General features: G+C 43.3%; 1 protein-coding gene across 1 annotated transcript in view; it reads left to right on the forward strand.

Moving 5' to 3' along the window:
- PDHX (pyruvate dehydrogenase complex component X) overlaps nucleotides 1-11,240 on the forward strand; it is a 75,417-nt gene extending 64,177 nt beyond the window's left edge. The window contains exons 9-11 of the mRNA XM_075838008.1: nucleotides 830-988; nucleotides 9,922-9,986; nucleotides 10,875-11,240. Of these exons, the coding sequence (XP_075694123.1) occupies nucleotides 830-988; nucleotides 9,922-9,986; nucleotides 10,875-11,139 (489 nt within the window). The 3' untranslated portion in view covers nucleotides 11,140-11,240. The remainder of the gene's footprint in view (nucleotides 1-829; nucleotides 989-9,921; nucleotides 9,987-10,874) is intronic.
- Nucleotides 11,241-14,861: the final 3,621 nt, after the last annotated feature.

Below are 14,861 nucleotides of genomic sequence, written 5' to 3' on the forward strand. Positions count from 1 at the left end.
GTTGTTCTGATTCTTGTAGTACCACAGAGCTCTGCACCATATCCCAGTGTTCAAGCTCCAGGCAGGATAAATCCTATGACTCCAATAGAGAAGAGGAGAAATAGTGCAACACCCTCTGTTTTGTTCTGTTTTTTGCAATACGCAAGATTTATTCCATACTTACAGAAAATAGAAGAATAAAAGCATTCAAATAAAATCAGTAGCAGTACGTCAAACAAACTCGCCCATTTGTGAGGTCGGACACTGATGTTGGAGAAGGGGATCTGGCTCGTAATCTCCGTAATCACCAAACTCCCCCAACCAACCAGCCATGCCTTTATGGACCTTGTGCACTGGGGCGCAGTCATGCTGGAATAGAAAAGGGCCGAACCCCAAACTGTTCCCACAAAATTGGAAGCTACAATTGTCCAAAATGTCTTGGTCTGCATGAAGAATTAGGATTTCCCTTCGATGGAGCTAAGGAGCCGACCCCTAAAAATAAAACTCCTAGCATTATCCCCCCTCCTCCAAACGATTATTACTCCACTCCCCCCGATTCTGCTTCTTGCTAATCTACGGACGATAGAAGAGGGGAGGAGATAGAAGATATTATCACATGAATGCAGAGTCAGACTACATAGGATTTCTTCGTAGTCTGTATCCATGGAGAGACATAGCTGTGCATAGGAGCTGTGTACACAAAATAGTACATTTTTAGTTCAAATTGTTTGCTGTAATTATTTTTTATTTTTCGATTCCCATCTCCAATAATTGTCATTAACATAATTTGTCCAGATGTTGATTTGTGATTTTCTCGACATATAACTTATGCTTTTCCTCCCATCCACAGCAAATTCCTGAAGTAAACGTCACTTGGAACGGTGAAGGACCGAGCCCTCTGGAGTCAATTGACATTTCTATCGCCGTGGCAACTGAGCGAGGACTAATCACTCCTATAATAAAGCAAGCCGGCAGCAAGGGAATCCAAGAAATTGCCGACACTGCAAAGGTGAGATAAGTCGGTGTCTGGAGAGCGTCACCGCTGCCTGATCGTGGTCTCCATTACAAAAATATCATTGTGAGGGATAATCTATACCGACAGATGGGAGCAGAGATTTCCAGAGCTTTAAAAATGGGCAAAATCCCTAAATACCGGCAGCTTCTTACAGAGCAAGCCTGGGGGGGGGGGGGGGCCTAGTGCAAAATTTAGGAAAATTTCCAACCATCCTAAAGATCACTGTTTGCCATTAAAGAATAGAAACCATTTTGATCATGTCTTTCTGACACAGATGCTGGACTCGTTACAGTGTCAGGGAATATATTTACATGGTCTCTGTGGTTTTTAGCGAAAATCATGGCAAAAAAACTTTATTTGACCAAACCTCATCCGAGCCATCCACCTGAATGGAATTGTATTTGGTACTTCCAGTGGCTGAAAATCAGCCACGTGATGTAGTAAGAAATGTTTCCATCCATGGACATCCAACAGGAATCTTGAAAATGCTGAGAAATGGCCATATGCTATCAATATCCGATTGGTGGTGGTCTTACCGATGTGACCACCCCACCAATTGATAGTAGGAAGTGGCTGTGGAACTATGAAAGAGCCGTGCTCTTTCTACTCTTAACCTTTTTTCCCATTGGCTGACCTATGATAGTTAAAAGCCGTCCATGTGGTGCATCCTTCAGGAACCGATGGGTGCGCAACGCTTGTCTGAAGCCGCGGACACCTAGTAGTCTGAAGCCGCGGACACCTAGTAGTCTGAAGCCGCGGACACCGGTAGGACATTGGTGGCATATCCTCGAGATATGCCGCCAATGTGTTAGAGACAACCCCTTTTAGATAGGAGCCGCTTCGGCTCCCACCGCTGCTGGCCAACAGCTGATCTTGCCGGGGGAAGCCGTGGACAATCTGATATTTCCAGTGAAGTGGATATGCACATGGCATGTATCGTAGACCGGTCCAGTCTGCCAGAGCCGCTCTGTATTCTGACTTATAGAGGGGGGTCCTCAGACCTGATATCGCAAATAGTGTTGAAGTGAGCACCTTTTTAAGGGCACATACATACATACATCTAGCTGTACTACGTGCCGTGCGGTCTTTTCACACTGGTATACGTCATCTGATGCGTTACGATCTTCTGAGACCAGGAGAGTTGTAAGGATTTTTCAGAGACTTGCAGACCAGTATTAAGTCTATGTATCATCCTGAGAACAGCCCTGCTCATTAATGGGCACCCTCTGATGTCACCACTTCCCAGATTATTTTGGAAAAATCCCAACGACACTGTCCAGAACTGAAACAAAAACTATGCATCAAGAAAGATGAGCGTTTTATGCTGTAGAACTAGAACTCCCAGCAGGCATTGCACTGGTTAAAAAAAATGTCACCCTTTTCTGTTGTGCAGGTATAAATGGGTTAATCGTACAATTACAGATCACAGTCAGTCTCTATATAGGCGGGAGGTATACACGCTGTATCTGACTGTTTAATAAGGACTTATTGCAAAGATCGCGGTGCACAATTGTGGCTCGGAACCAGATTAGATTGTCAAAACCTATAAAGGAACTGATTAATTTATAGGCCGTCACATGCAGGTTCCTGTCACCGTTATGATGGTGTTTTATTACCCTACATACAGAAAAGTATAACCCAGTCCAACGTATTAGTAAAATTGTTACAGCTTGTATTATACTCCAGAGCTGCATTCACAATTTTGCTATCTTCAAATCACTTATAGCTATTGCTGGCTCAACGTCTGCACAGAGCTTTTCATGACAAATTGCTTTCTGGGAAGTGTCCTCCATACAACATGCCCTGCATTATAGGAACTCGGCTAAACTATTAGGGGTGTTACTCAGGATTAGCACAAGCTTAAGTAGCATAATGTATGTACACAGTGACTCCAACAGCAGAATAGTTACTGCAGCTCTGGAGTATAATACAAGATGTAACTCAGGATCAGTACAGGATAAGTAATGTATGTAGACCGTGACTCCACCAGCAGAATAGTGAGTGCAGCTCTGGAGTATAATACAGGATGTAACTCAGGATCAGTACAGGATAAGTAATGTAATGTATGTACACAGTGACTCCACCAGCAGAACAGTGAGTGCAGCTCTGGAGTATAATACAGGATGTAACTCAGGATCAGGCTTTTAAAGAAGGAAGACAAATATTATGGATATCTTTTAAAAATGGGGTTGGTGTATTGAAAGGATGGTTGACTCCGTACCACTATGCATTATATGGTCAGGTGATATTAGCCTGGACGGTTTCCTTTTAGTTTTCAAATTAGGGCAACCCCTATTAATGCGCATCTCTGACCTCTATTCTCAAACAAAGTTAGTTGTGAAAATCTAAGCATCCATATAGTCTACTCGGGGCTCCAATCCATAAACCGCTGTTCTAACAGAAACAACCATTGCCCGATCTGTCGTACGGCGGATACCAACGGCGCCTGATGGACTTCATTGACTTAAATGAGGTTCATCAGGTTCCTAAACTGTGTTTGCCGTTTGAAGTGAAAAATAACGCTGCGTGCGGCACTATTATTCTCATCAAACCTGACGTAATTGCAGATGGAGGCTCTGACCGCAGTGTGAACAGATCCTTAGATTCTATGCAGACAAGTTAACACGGCTGACAACATAGAAAAATTGGAAAATGTTATCTGAATGTGAAAACTAATGTCCCATCAGATAATGAAATGCTGGTAAGAACCTAAGTAAGGTGAAATATGCTCTACATTTTATAGCGGTTTATTAGGTAGTTCCTTTTTTTCTCTTTTTTTTCCTATCCCTCCCGCCCAGCCACCTTCTCACCATACTTTAATTTAACGGCAAGCCCACTCCATGATGTCATCGTGTGTACCCCTGCCCACCGCACCCATAAGCATGAGAATATTTCACTGCTGGGACCTCCTAGATGTCATCACTGTCGCCTCTCCCTTCCCCGTCCTGTGAGAGTGGTCGGTCCGTGAGAGTGTTTCAGAAGGTACCGCGCAGCTCTACACAACGCCTGGTACTGCGGTATTTTGGGAACAACAATTCCCAGCGTGCCCAATTTATATTCGATTATGCCAACTTTGATCAATTTTGCCAGTCCGGCGGAACTTAATTTCTGATTTGCATGGAGGATTTAATAATCCAGCAATTTTGATAATCTGCTATTGTTTTCGGCACAGAACCGCATGATCTCAAATTTCATAAAACCTGAAACAACAATTTTGAGACTCCTCTGATGAAATAACAAAGTTAAAGTACGGGTGTCTTCCTTCTCTACCTTCACAAGTAATTTTTATATACTCCTCAATGGCTGTCTAGAATATCTGCTAATTCGGCAACCATCTGGTCCCATTAATCCTGGATTAAGGGTAAGGCCACACGGAGCGGCACTGACCCGGCTGCCATGCGGCCAACAACCACGCCGGCACCATGTCTAGCGGCATGACTGTCAAATAGCCTGGTAATGCCATGTGTTGTTGCGGGTAAAACGTCCCTTTACCTGCAAAAACGTTCGCCCATTAATGAATACACCCTTTATGACCGCATGATTTTGCAGGTGAAGGGCTTTTTTTACCAGCAACTACGCACGTCCATAAACAGGCTATTTGACAGCCGCACCGAACATGGTGCCAGCACGGTTGTTGGCTACGTAGCGGCCGGGTCAGTGCCGCTCCGCGTACCTTACCCTAAAGGGGTATTTTCATTTAAATAATAATTGTCATATCCACAGGTTGTGCCATAAAAATACCTGATGGGTTGGGGGTTGCAACTGTGGCGGACCCCCACCTATCATTATAACCGGGTCTGCCAATCCCTCTTTGCCAGGGCATATCGGTCGCCGGTGCCTGCTTGTTGCACTTGCTTCAATGGGGAATTGGCGGCACTTGTACAAATCTCTTTTTATTGAAGTCTTTGGGAGTTACAGAAAGAGCCGAGCAAGCAGCCCCATCTCACCGCCACTTTCCATCAGCAAACGGGTGACATGGGACTCCCTATAGGTGGAGTCCCAAGGTAGGGGAGTACCCTGTGTATATGCCATAAATACTTCAAATGGGAAACCCCTTCAAAGCAAGAGTCCTAAAAACCCGGTACAGATCTTAAGCTGAGGGTTTGTTACAATTGTTTCCAGTCCAGACATTCCCCTGTGTTAAGTACATCTGCAGGACAAATACCCGACCCCATTCCCCCCCCCCCCCCTGTAGCGCTGACAGTCGGTGTGAATGAGTCTGTCAGCTCCAGTATGATTGTAGTGTTTTTGGTGCCGTGTGATCACAATAAAACCCCATGAGCTCACAGTCCGGGGGCCTTTGTGTCGGGAAAGTCACTTGTGTAACTTCTGTCAAATTCTGTAAGTGCAGAGCCGCACCTTCACCTGGAACAGGGTGCGTCCAGGCCTTATGACTGTATTTTTGCCCATTTTCAAAGGATGTAATCGCTGCCTCTCGAAATGGGCGTCCTCCCCGATGCCTCAATAACTGCTCTGCTGGGACATGTTCAAACAGCGTGTGCAGCGTTGTGGGCTTCTCCGCCCGCACACTCACCCGGGGCTGGCAGTGCCTCCTGCCTCTTCACTTCTTTATTCTCATTCATTTTAGTGTTTTTATTCTGTGGTTCTTGTTTCTCATAGTTTGTGCTTTTATTTTAAGCCAAGATTGTATCCCCCTAAAATGAAAAAAAATCCTGTTCTTTCGCATTAATATAAATTCTCCTTTTTTTGTACTTATTTGTTGGGAAAAGTGGTGGCCAATCTTTATAAGCCCCAGAAAAGTGCCCACAGCAAGTGTGTCTATATGGTGCAATGACCTTTGGTATTGGCCATATAGCCAGGGGGTTAGTGACTTTGCTGCCCACCCACGGTAATGGACGCGGTGTTGTGCCTCGGGTCACCAGGACAGGCTTCTTTGAAATTCGGGAATCTGAAGAATGTCCTATCAACGCTGAATAAGTAGACACAAATCTAGTGAAGGGCCCCAAAATCTAAATTAGGGTGGCCAGATGTGGGGTCAAGTGACATTGTCTATAAGGTCATAGAGGAAGAACAGGGTCCCCTGCGGCTGGGTTCTCCAAAATCAGCGCAAAACAGAATATTTTCATGAATCATCTGATGGCAGCATCACCCCATATGTTCGGACCCACACCAGTGCCCAAAATTAAAGGTCCGAGACTACCTGTTATACAGAAGAAACTTTATACATCTATTTCTGATGCTTGAAATCTCTGACGACGTTCACTCCAAGTATCGGTGAGGATTAAACTGAAGGATCCCAACCTGCGTTCTGGTTCCATTTTTTAGATATCTAGACATCAACCAAACACCAGGGTACTTTTGTTCTTCGAATCGATAAGGGCATCATCTCATGGGCCTGACCCAGTGTTATAGATGGACATACCACAAGGGGTCTAGCCACTTACCACCCACCATGTTCCCTTCATTCCCAACATTCGTGTATGGTCCCAAATCATAGACACCCCCCACTAGTGTTATTGTCTGATGTACAGAAGGGGTATGGTATTTTTTTTTTCTTTTTATAATCGTTGGTGAAGGGTCTCAATTAATGGACCCCAACCAGCTTCATATAATATACCAGAAGGGGGTCTGGACATTTACCAAACACCATGACCCCCTTTTCTTCCAAGATTCAGCAACGGGTCACCATCGTATGGGTTACAACAAGTGTATTAGTCTGGCACACCAGAAAGGTATGTTTGTTTACCAAGGGCCCTGGCTCCTTCATGCCAAACATCAGTGGAGATCCTTAAATGGACGCCACCAGTGGTGTTATCAGAAGCAGTGCATTTTGGGAAGTGTGAGCACGTCTAATGCGCCATTTATGAAATCCCAGTGAACCGTGTTACCAGATCATTATTTGTAAGGAGGTTCTTAAAGGGGTTTTGCCATGAAGAACACTTATGACATATCCACAGGATATGGTAAATGTCCGATAAATGCGGGCCCCACCGTTGGGACCCGCACCCATCTCTAGAATGGGGCCCCATTCTAGCTTTTTGTGCTGACGCTGCCTCCCGGCCACTACCTGAGTACATGGTCGGGAGTTACGGAAACAGCATAACTCGCTGAGCTACACTGTTTCTGTAAGTCCCATAGAAGTCCGTAGTAATTACGGAAACATGCTGCGCTGCTTCCGTAACGCCCATTCACTACTATGGGAGTTATGGAAACAGCGTAGCTCAGCGAGTTATGCTGTTTCCGTAACCTCCGACCATGTAAACAGGAAGTGGCCGGGAGGCAGCGTGAGCACAAAAAGCCAAAACATGGATTACGGGAGCCCGTTCTAGAGGTGGGACCCGCATCTCTCTGACTTTTTTGACATGTCCTGCGGATATGTCATAAATGTCCTTCATGGCAAAACTCTAATGTTTTCAACATATAAACCTTGACTAAAAGTCAAGTGTAAGAAAAGGAAAAATGTCTCCGATCCCCACAGAAGCGACTCATGTGATTTCTAAATGTTTCTACTCCAACACCCAAGTAAAATAAACGCCCCATTGTACGACCAGAGAACTTCTTGGGTGATAAATTCAATAAGCGTCCACTTTGCTCGGCAGCCAGGAGAAAGAGATGAATGCACCTCTGTATAAGAAAGAGCAGAAGACCCTGATCTAATGATACCAGGCGTTACTATGGGAGGGATGCGAAGAATTCCCTGTAAACCAAAATCAATGAGGACCTGTGTACTTGTAAGGAATGTGAACATCCGGAGCCTACACATAAAATTATCAGACTGGGGCTAATAAAAACCATGAAAATGGGGCCTAGACAGCCTTTCCCTCAGTCCTATTGTGTAAAGTCCTTTAGTATCATATTTGACACTTTCGCTGGGTAACAATCAATATTGGCAGCCATTAGTGCCCAAACGGGAGGTCACCCAACTTTCCGAAGACCCAGAATAGCCGGTAAATCTGCACTCTATGTAGGTTTACGCCGTAACAAAACCCATTCCCTTTTTCTAGGTTCTTTCCCTGTATAAGTGTCAGTCTGCACTGTGGTTTTAGCATTCTATTCATGAATAGGGAAGATAAGGATGAGCACTGCTTATATACCCATCACATATAGAAGAGTGTTTGATATTGTGCACGAAATTGTGGAAGGATAATAAAATGAATGCATAACTCCATTATTATCCGGGAGTAATGCTGCGTCTGGGGTCAGTGATGATGGTTACAAGGCGGCTCTGATGACCTCTATTATTATGGGTTTTCACTATTTATAGGGTTGTGATGCGTTAAAAAGGCAATAGTGGAAGAGATAATTTGCATTAATTGCCTAATATACTGTATCGCCTATACGTTGTATGAATGACCGATCTTTTAAAAAAAAAATTGCACATAAAAGCCAAATGTATCGAATAAAAAAAAATTAACAAACATTTTGTGGCATCTTGAGAATGGCATTTCTGGGTGGTTGTACAGGATTAGAGAAATCTATTGGTTTTGTGTTTTTTTTTTACGTTTTTTTTTTTCAGAAACAGCGCCACACCGGTTTACAGGTTATGTCTGGTATTGCAGCTCAGCCGCATTAACTTTAATGGAACTGAACTGCAAAACCAGAGAGACCCTGGAAGACAGCAGCCATGTTTTTATAATCCTTTACAAACCCTTAAAGGGGGGGGGGGAGCTGTACAAAATAATACATCTGAATATACCCCAGCGATAGGAACCCTACAACCGTTCCCTTCACTGAAGTAACTTGTCTTGCATCCGACTTTCCACGTCGGTCTCTTCTGATCGGGGACGGTACGTGGAGGTGTAGACCTCGGCAGCAGGGGAGCTCTTAGCACTACACGCTTCACGCTCCCATGTTAGCAGCAGCCGAAGCACCATGTATAACAGATGTAGCAGCTTGACCGAGTCCCAGAGCAGCAGAGCTTAGTCTGCGACAGGCGCCGGCAGCTGCCAAACCTTCCTCATTTTATACGTTGTCAGTAGGAGACATTTGCAGAGTCGAGACATTTTGGGCTCTATAAATAGTGACACAGATGTCACCTCGCTGATTACTGGTGCGTCACTGCGACAGATGTGGAAGTCCAGGCACTGATCGTGCGGTCCTAGGTAAGATCCGCAGAGTTACGCCGCCGTTTATCGCTTTTTAAGCAGATTTTATTGTATAATTGGCAATATTTTTCTTACGATACGTCATTTTATAAGTCATAAAAAAATATCATAGTAAGAAAGCAAAATACATGGGACTATATAAATACTGGTCTATAATTGGGGAATAGGGACATGCTCACCTGGATTTGCTTTAATCTAGGCACAATACTTAATGTTAATCTCTCTTAGTTTTTTTTTTTCTGATACACCGTTCCAAATCCCCTGCATAGCCTTAGATAAAATTTTGACTGCCTTCAGTCACCACTAGAGGGAGCTTACCATATACTGTGTTGTTTATTGGGCTCAGTGTGTAAACAGTATGCAGCAAGCTCCCCCTTGTGGTGACTTCGGGTAGCCAGAATGTTGTTATTTAATTTCCATGTCTTTGCTGGGTAATTGGAGCTCTGTATCAGAAAAGGGGGAGCACATTAGAGGTGCATTAAGAAATTGATCGGCGCAGAATTTTGGAACATTATTAAAACTAAAAAGGCAAAATAATGTTCCAGGGTAGAAATTCTAGTAAAGGAAAATAAACAGCGCTGCTGACTCCTAAGAAGAAGATCTTCATTGCCTCGGTTATTTTAGGGGCTTCTACAAACAGCCTCTTCGAGAGGTTCTCCAAGAGTAGAAGAGAGGGCTTCATATTTTTTTTTCCCCCAGAAACAGCGCCACACTTGTCTATAGGCTGTGTCTGGTATTGCAGCTCGGCCTCATTTACTTGAATACTACTATACCAGACAATGAGATCTTGCTCAATCCAATGACACAGTGAAAAAATACATGCGATTTTAATACAAACTATTTCTCCTTTTTTTTTTTTAGGCTTTGGCCCAGAAGGCAAGAAATGGAAAATTGTTACCGGAAGAATACCAGGGAGGATCTTTCAGGTATATTTATATGACTATACCGGTTTTATAGGAATGCCTCCATTACTGAGGCACAGTGGAGGCAGCCATTTGTGGGTGGAGCAAAAATGCATCTGCTACTCACATGATTGGCGTTGAGCTGCAATACCAAACACAGCCCATGGAGAAGGGTGGCGCTGTTTTTACAAAAAAAAAAAAGAGTAGACCCTCTAATCATATATAACACAAAGGTAAGTAATGAATAAGAAAAGCCAGATCTATGTGTTTGTATCTATATGCATCGATTCTAGTTCCTTAGCTACTTAAAAAGCTTTTGGCTTTAGCTAAAGGGTTACGAGTAGGGCTCCCCCTCTATTAACTTAAATATAGCCATAAAGGTTATACGGACATCCCCATTACAGGATATTTTTCACCTTTACAAACTTTTTGGTATTGCTCCACTGTACCTATGAAGCAAATTTTCACAGTCTTGAATAAAAATCGACTGTTTTATGTATACAGCCCCTATGCAGACCAGTGTGTGTCCGTTACAGACTACAAACATATCCTGTGGGATTCTGCAGACGTGTTACTTCACACCCCCCTACCCGCTCTTCTACTGTCTGTAGTGTGGAATAACACATGACTATAGAATTGGAGTACACACAGGGTTTGTTTGTAGTCTGTAACCATGGAGACACAAAGGTCTGCGTAGGAGCTGTTTGCAAAAAAACGGTAGAATATTTTTGATCAAAACGATTTGCAAACTTGTTTGATTTTTCATTTTAGATGCAATGGAGTAACAAATATAAGTGCTTGCAAAGGTTGACATATCCTTTAAGGGAAGGTAATTTGCAGAAATATATACGATATAATTAATTAATGTCTTGTACATCTTTTTTTTTTAACCCATAATAATGGGGCCTGCAGTATCTCTAACCTTGGCATGTTTGGGATCACTGGGTTTAGCGCTGTAATAAACCCCCCGCAGTCCTGTATTCTGGCAGTGGGACGCTCCCGGACTGAGTTAGCTATAGCTGAAGATAAAGATGGGAACCCAGAGATCTACCAAAAGGAGCTGCTGAATGTGACATTATCCAGCGATGGACGTCTGATCGACGATGAACTGGCATCCGTGTTCCTGGAACGTTTTCGAACTAACCTAGAAAACCCCATTAACTGTGCCCTACTGTGAGTGAATGCACTTTATATTGTGATATGTTGACAGGTGCCCCCCTCCCCCTGAGCGAACAAACCTTGTATATGATTAATAAAAATAGATTAACTTATTGGAAACCGCAGTGCGTGATTCTTCCTTTTCAGCCGAGACCTACTAGAAGACATTGCTAAATGGCCCCTTAAAAATGTGAAAATCATTCTGTAACATCTTACTTAAAGGGGTTGTCCAGTTAAAAAAACAAAAACATTTCCATACACCCTAATAGGAAATTCTGAGTTAATAGAGGGGGGTCCTCTGTTCAGGATCCTCATCCCTTGACCAGAGTGGAGAGCGGTTACAAAGAGCGTCTCTCTCTGTGGAGGACCTGTCCTGTCCTGCATTATATAAACAACACAATGATATGAATGGACACTGTGTAATGCTTAATTTCCCCTGTTGTGGCGCTGCAGGGAAATTAAACACTGCCAGGTTTCCCCACAGATTTCAACTGATCGCTGGGGGTCCCTGCAGGTGGAAACTGTCATCAGCTCATTGTCAAGGGGCCCTCCTAACAAGTAGTGATTGTCCAAAGCAGAGAATCCCTTTGTCTCCTGAGATATGATCACTTAAAGTAACAGGCACAAACCCTGAGACTGCACTACTGAGAGATTCTGATGACAACATTTCATTGTGGGCATTCAAATTGCCAAATACATCAATACTTCCTACCTGACTTGAATAGCCGCATTTGTGTGTACATATATTTGGTGACAACACTGAACCGGACTAAAATCAGAAAATGCAATATTGTTTATCAGAATGTCTCACTAGTGCAGCCTCAGGCTTTGGGCCTGTAATTCTAACGTGTCATGTTCCAGATATTAAAGGGCATGTATACTTTTGAAACTCTTATTTGTATTGCTCCAATTCACCTAAAATAGAAATTAAACATCCTACCATTTTTGTGTACACAGCTCTAATATATACCTATGTGTCTCCATGGTTACAGACTACAAACAAACCCTGTGTGTAGTCTGATCCTGCAGTCATGTGTTCCTCCACTCCCATTTCCGCTTCTTCTTGCTAAACAACAGACAGTAGAAGAGCGGGCAAATAGAAAGGAGTAACATATGACTGCTGGATCAGACTACACACATGGCTTGTGTGTAGTCTGTTACCCTGGAAACCCACAGATCTGTATAGGAGCTGTATACACAAAACGTTTGGAGATTTTGAATCAAGGAATTTAGTGAAGTTGCTTCATTTTTTATTTTGGAAGCATTGGAGCAATAACAAATATGGGATACAGAACATTACATATATTACAATATTGGAGTTCAGTGGTTCTTTTTCAGACTGAATGATACTTTGTCCAGGGTTCCTTTAATTAGTTTAATTTGCACTCCGCTAATCAAGCGCCTTTCTGATTGGCTGCCATAGGTTGCAGCTTATTAGTGCTATTACATAAGCAGTTTACAGAGTTTATATAATGGTTGTGTGTGGAGTGGATGCAAGTAATTAACCGTGATTAATGTCTGAGCGTGTAGACTAATGCTGAATGTAATTGGTTATGTTTAGTATGTTAACAACATTTACTGTATATAAATAGTGTACGGAGAAACTGTCCCGTGACCCATAGTAACCAGATTCTACCACCGTATACACTCCGGTATATCACACTATGTTCACATCTGCGTCGGAGGCTCCGTCATCTGCCGCATATTCTATCCAATTTGACAAGGAAAGTAGCGCTGCATGCATCAAAACGACAGAGACCCCTTGGTAGAATCCGCCAGACCCCTTGGTAGAATCCGCCGGACCCCATTGTAGGTTAATAGGTTCCGTTAGGCTCCGCTGGTATCCCGATCCGGCACGGCATTGTTGCTTCTGTTATAAATGGAAGCCATGACGCGTATGTGAACAGAGCCTTACTGTTATATCTGTGGTATGTGTGTTCGAGCATGATTGCAGGGCATGGGTCACATTTTTTGTCAATATTTGGTCACCGTGTGCGGTTTTGTTTTTGTCTTACCTGATTTTTATAGCTTTTTGCTCTCAAGGTGCCATAGATCATGGTGAAATCGGTGTAAAAGAGGAGGGGCCTTAAATAGAGGGAGGAAAAAGCAGGGACTATGAAGCCTGGGTGACTCTGTGACTAGATTTAAGTGCCATATCTACTAAAAGTGGCTGCTCTAGTTTCATTACCTCCTGAACTAAGCCTTTCACTATTTGCTTATTGTTTTCATTCCAGTTGTCGCAACGTGACAATGCCCCTTCACAAGTAGCTCGTTATCATACAAGTGAAAAGTCACTGATTCACTGCCCTCAAGAAGATTAGAGGTAGGTCTCTGCTAAAATACTGCTGTCCATTAGTCAGTGAACTTCCACTTTTTTCCTCGCATCATGATGCTGCCCTCGTCCTGTCACCATTACCATATTTTATGGGCCCGTCATTTAAAATAAGTTGCAGCTCCGCTCTAGTCACTTGAATGTGGCTGAACTGCAGTACCAGGCATGACCCATAGATAAGACTGGTGCTGTTTCTAGAAGAAAGCATCCGTGTTTTTCTAATCTTATACTACCCCTTTAGGCCCTGGTCACACGGTATATTTGACACGTATTATGACGCGTTTTAAAAGCCGAAATGCGCTTCATAAAAAGGCTTGATTGAGCTTCCCATTGATATCAATCGTAAAGTGCGCCGTTAGTACATACAATGCCTTTTTTTACGCGTTGTGTAAAAAAAACAAAAAAAAACGGCATGTCAATTCCTTGTCCTGTAAAGCACGCCCAAAACATGCTAAATGTTCCCATAGTCAACGGGAGACCTAATTACGAGCCAGAAAACGTCCACAAAATGCATCAAAAACGTATATTTTTGAAAGCGCTTCACAAGAAACGCTAGCGTATTTGACACATTTACACGCAATTCTTTTTGAGCGCCGTGTGAACATGACCTTAGTTATTTGCCTAACCTTCTCCCTCGCCACCCTGTTCTTTATGCCGCTATTTCCCTCATCTATTGTCAGACAGCATACGTTGCGCCACAAAGAGTGGCGTGGAAATGAATTAATGTAGCGTGTTTATGTGGTGAGGTCTCTAAGGCTTGGGTTCCCTGTCCGCATTAAAGAACCTGCCGTTCCGTCAGTTCAGTAGGTGCATAGAAGTCTGACAATGTTTTGCAAATTTAACTAAATATCGTTTCCGGTATAGTGGCCACTCTTGGTGGTAATCTCCCTGTCCAGTAGGGCAGATATAGGAAGGGGTTACTGGGTCTTGTAGTTCGTTAGTGGATCTCTTGGGCACGCGAGCTGTAGAGAACACGCCCTGACACGCCGTCAGTGAATGGCTCCATCCATGTGGAATGCATTTTTACTGTTTGACTTAATACAGATGCTGAACTCTCATCTGCTATTTTTATCATCTGGATGACATCCTGTCCAGAATAAATTACCTCTTTGGATCCGTTTTTTCACTTTAAGCTTAAGTCGTTGTTTGCAATATCCAGGCCTGACAATGACTTCATCAAGTGATGGCCGCGTCTCCTGAGCTTTCTTGGGGGGGACGGGACACAAAACATCTGGTACGTGATTAGACTAATAGGAATATATGGGTCAGGATTATTTGTTCCTTTGTCCTATAGTCCATACATGGGGTCATCAGAGCCGCACATTGGATAGATCTCCATCAGATTTAATTAGACATTAAAGGGGTATTCCCAAAATCATAAATGATCACCTATCTACAGGATAGGTGAT

Source organism: Rhinoderma darwinii, chromosome 9 (assembly GCF_050947455.1).
Source record: "Rhinoderma darwinii isolate aRhiDar2 chromosome 9, aRhiDar2.hap1, whole genome shotgun sequence".
Classification (NCBI taxonomy): domain Eukaryota; kingdom Metazoa; phylum Chordata; class Amphibia; order Anura; family Rhinodermatidae; genus Rhinoderma; species Rhinoderma darwinii.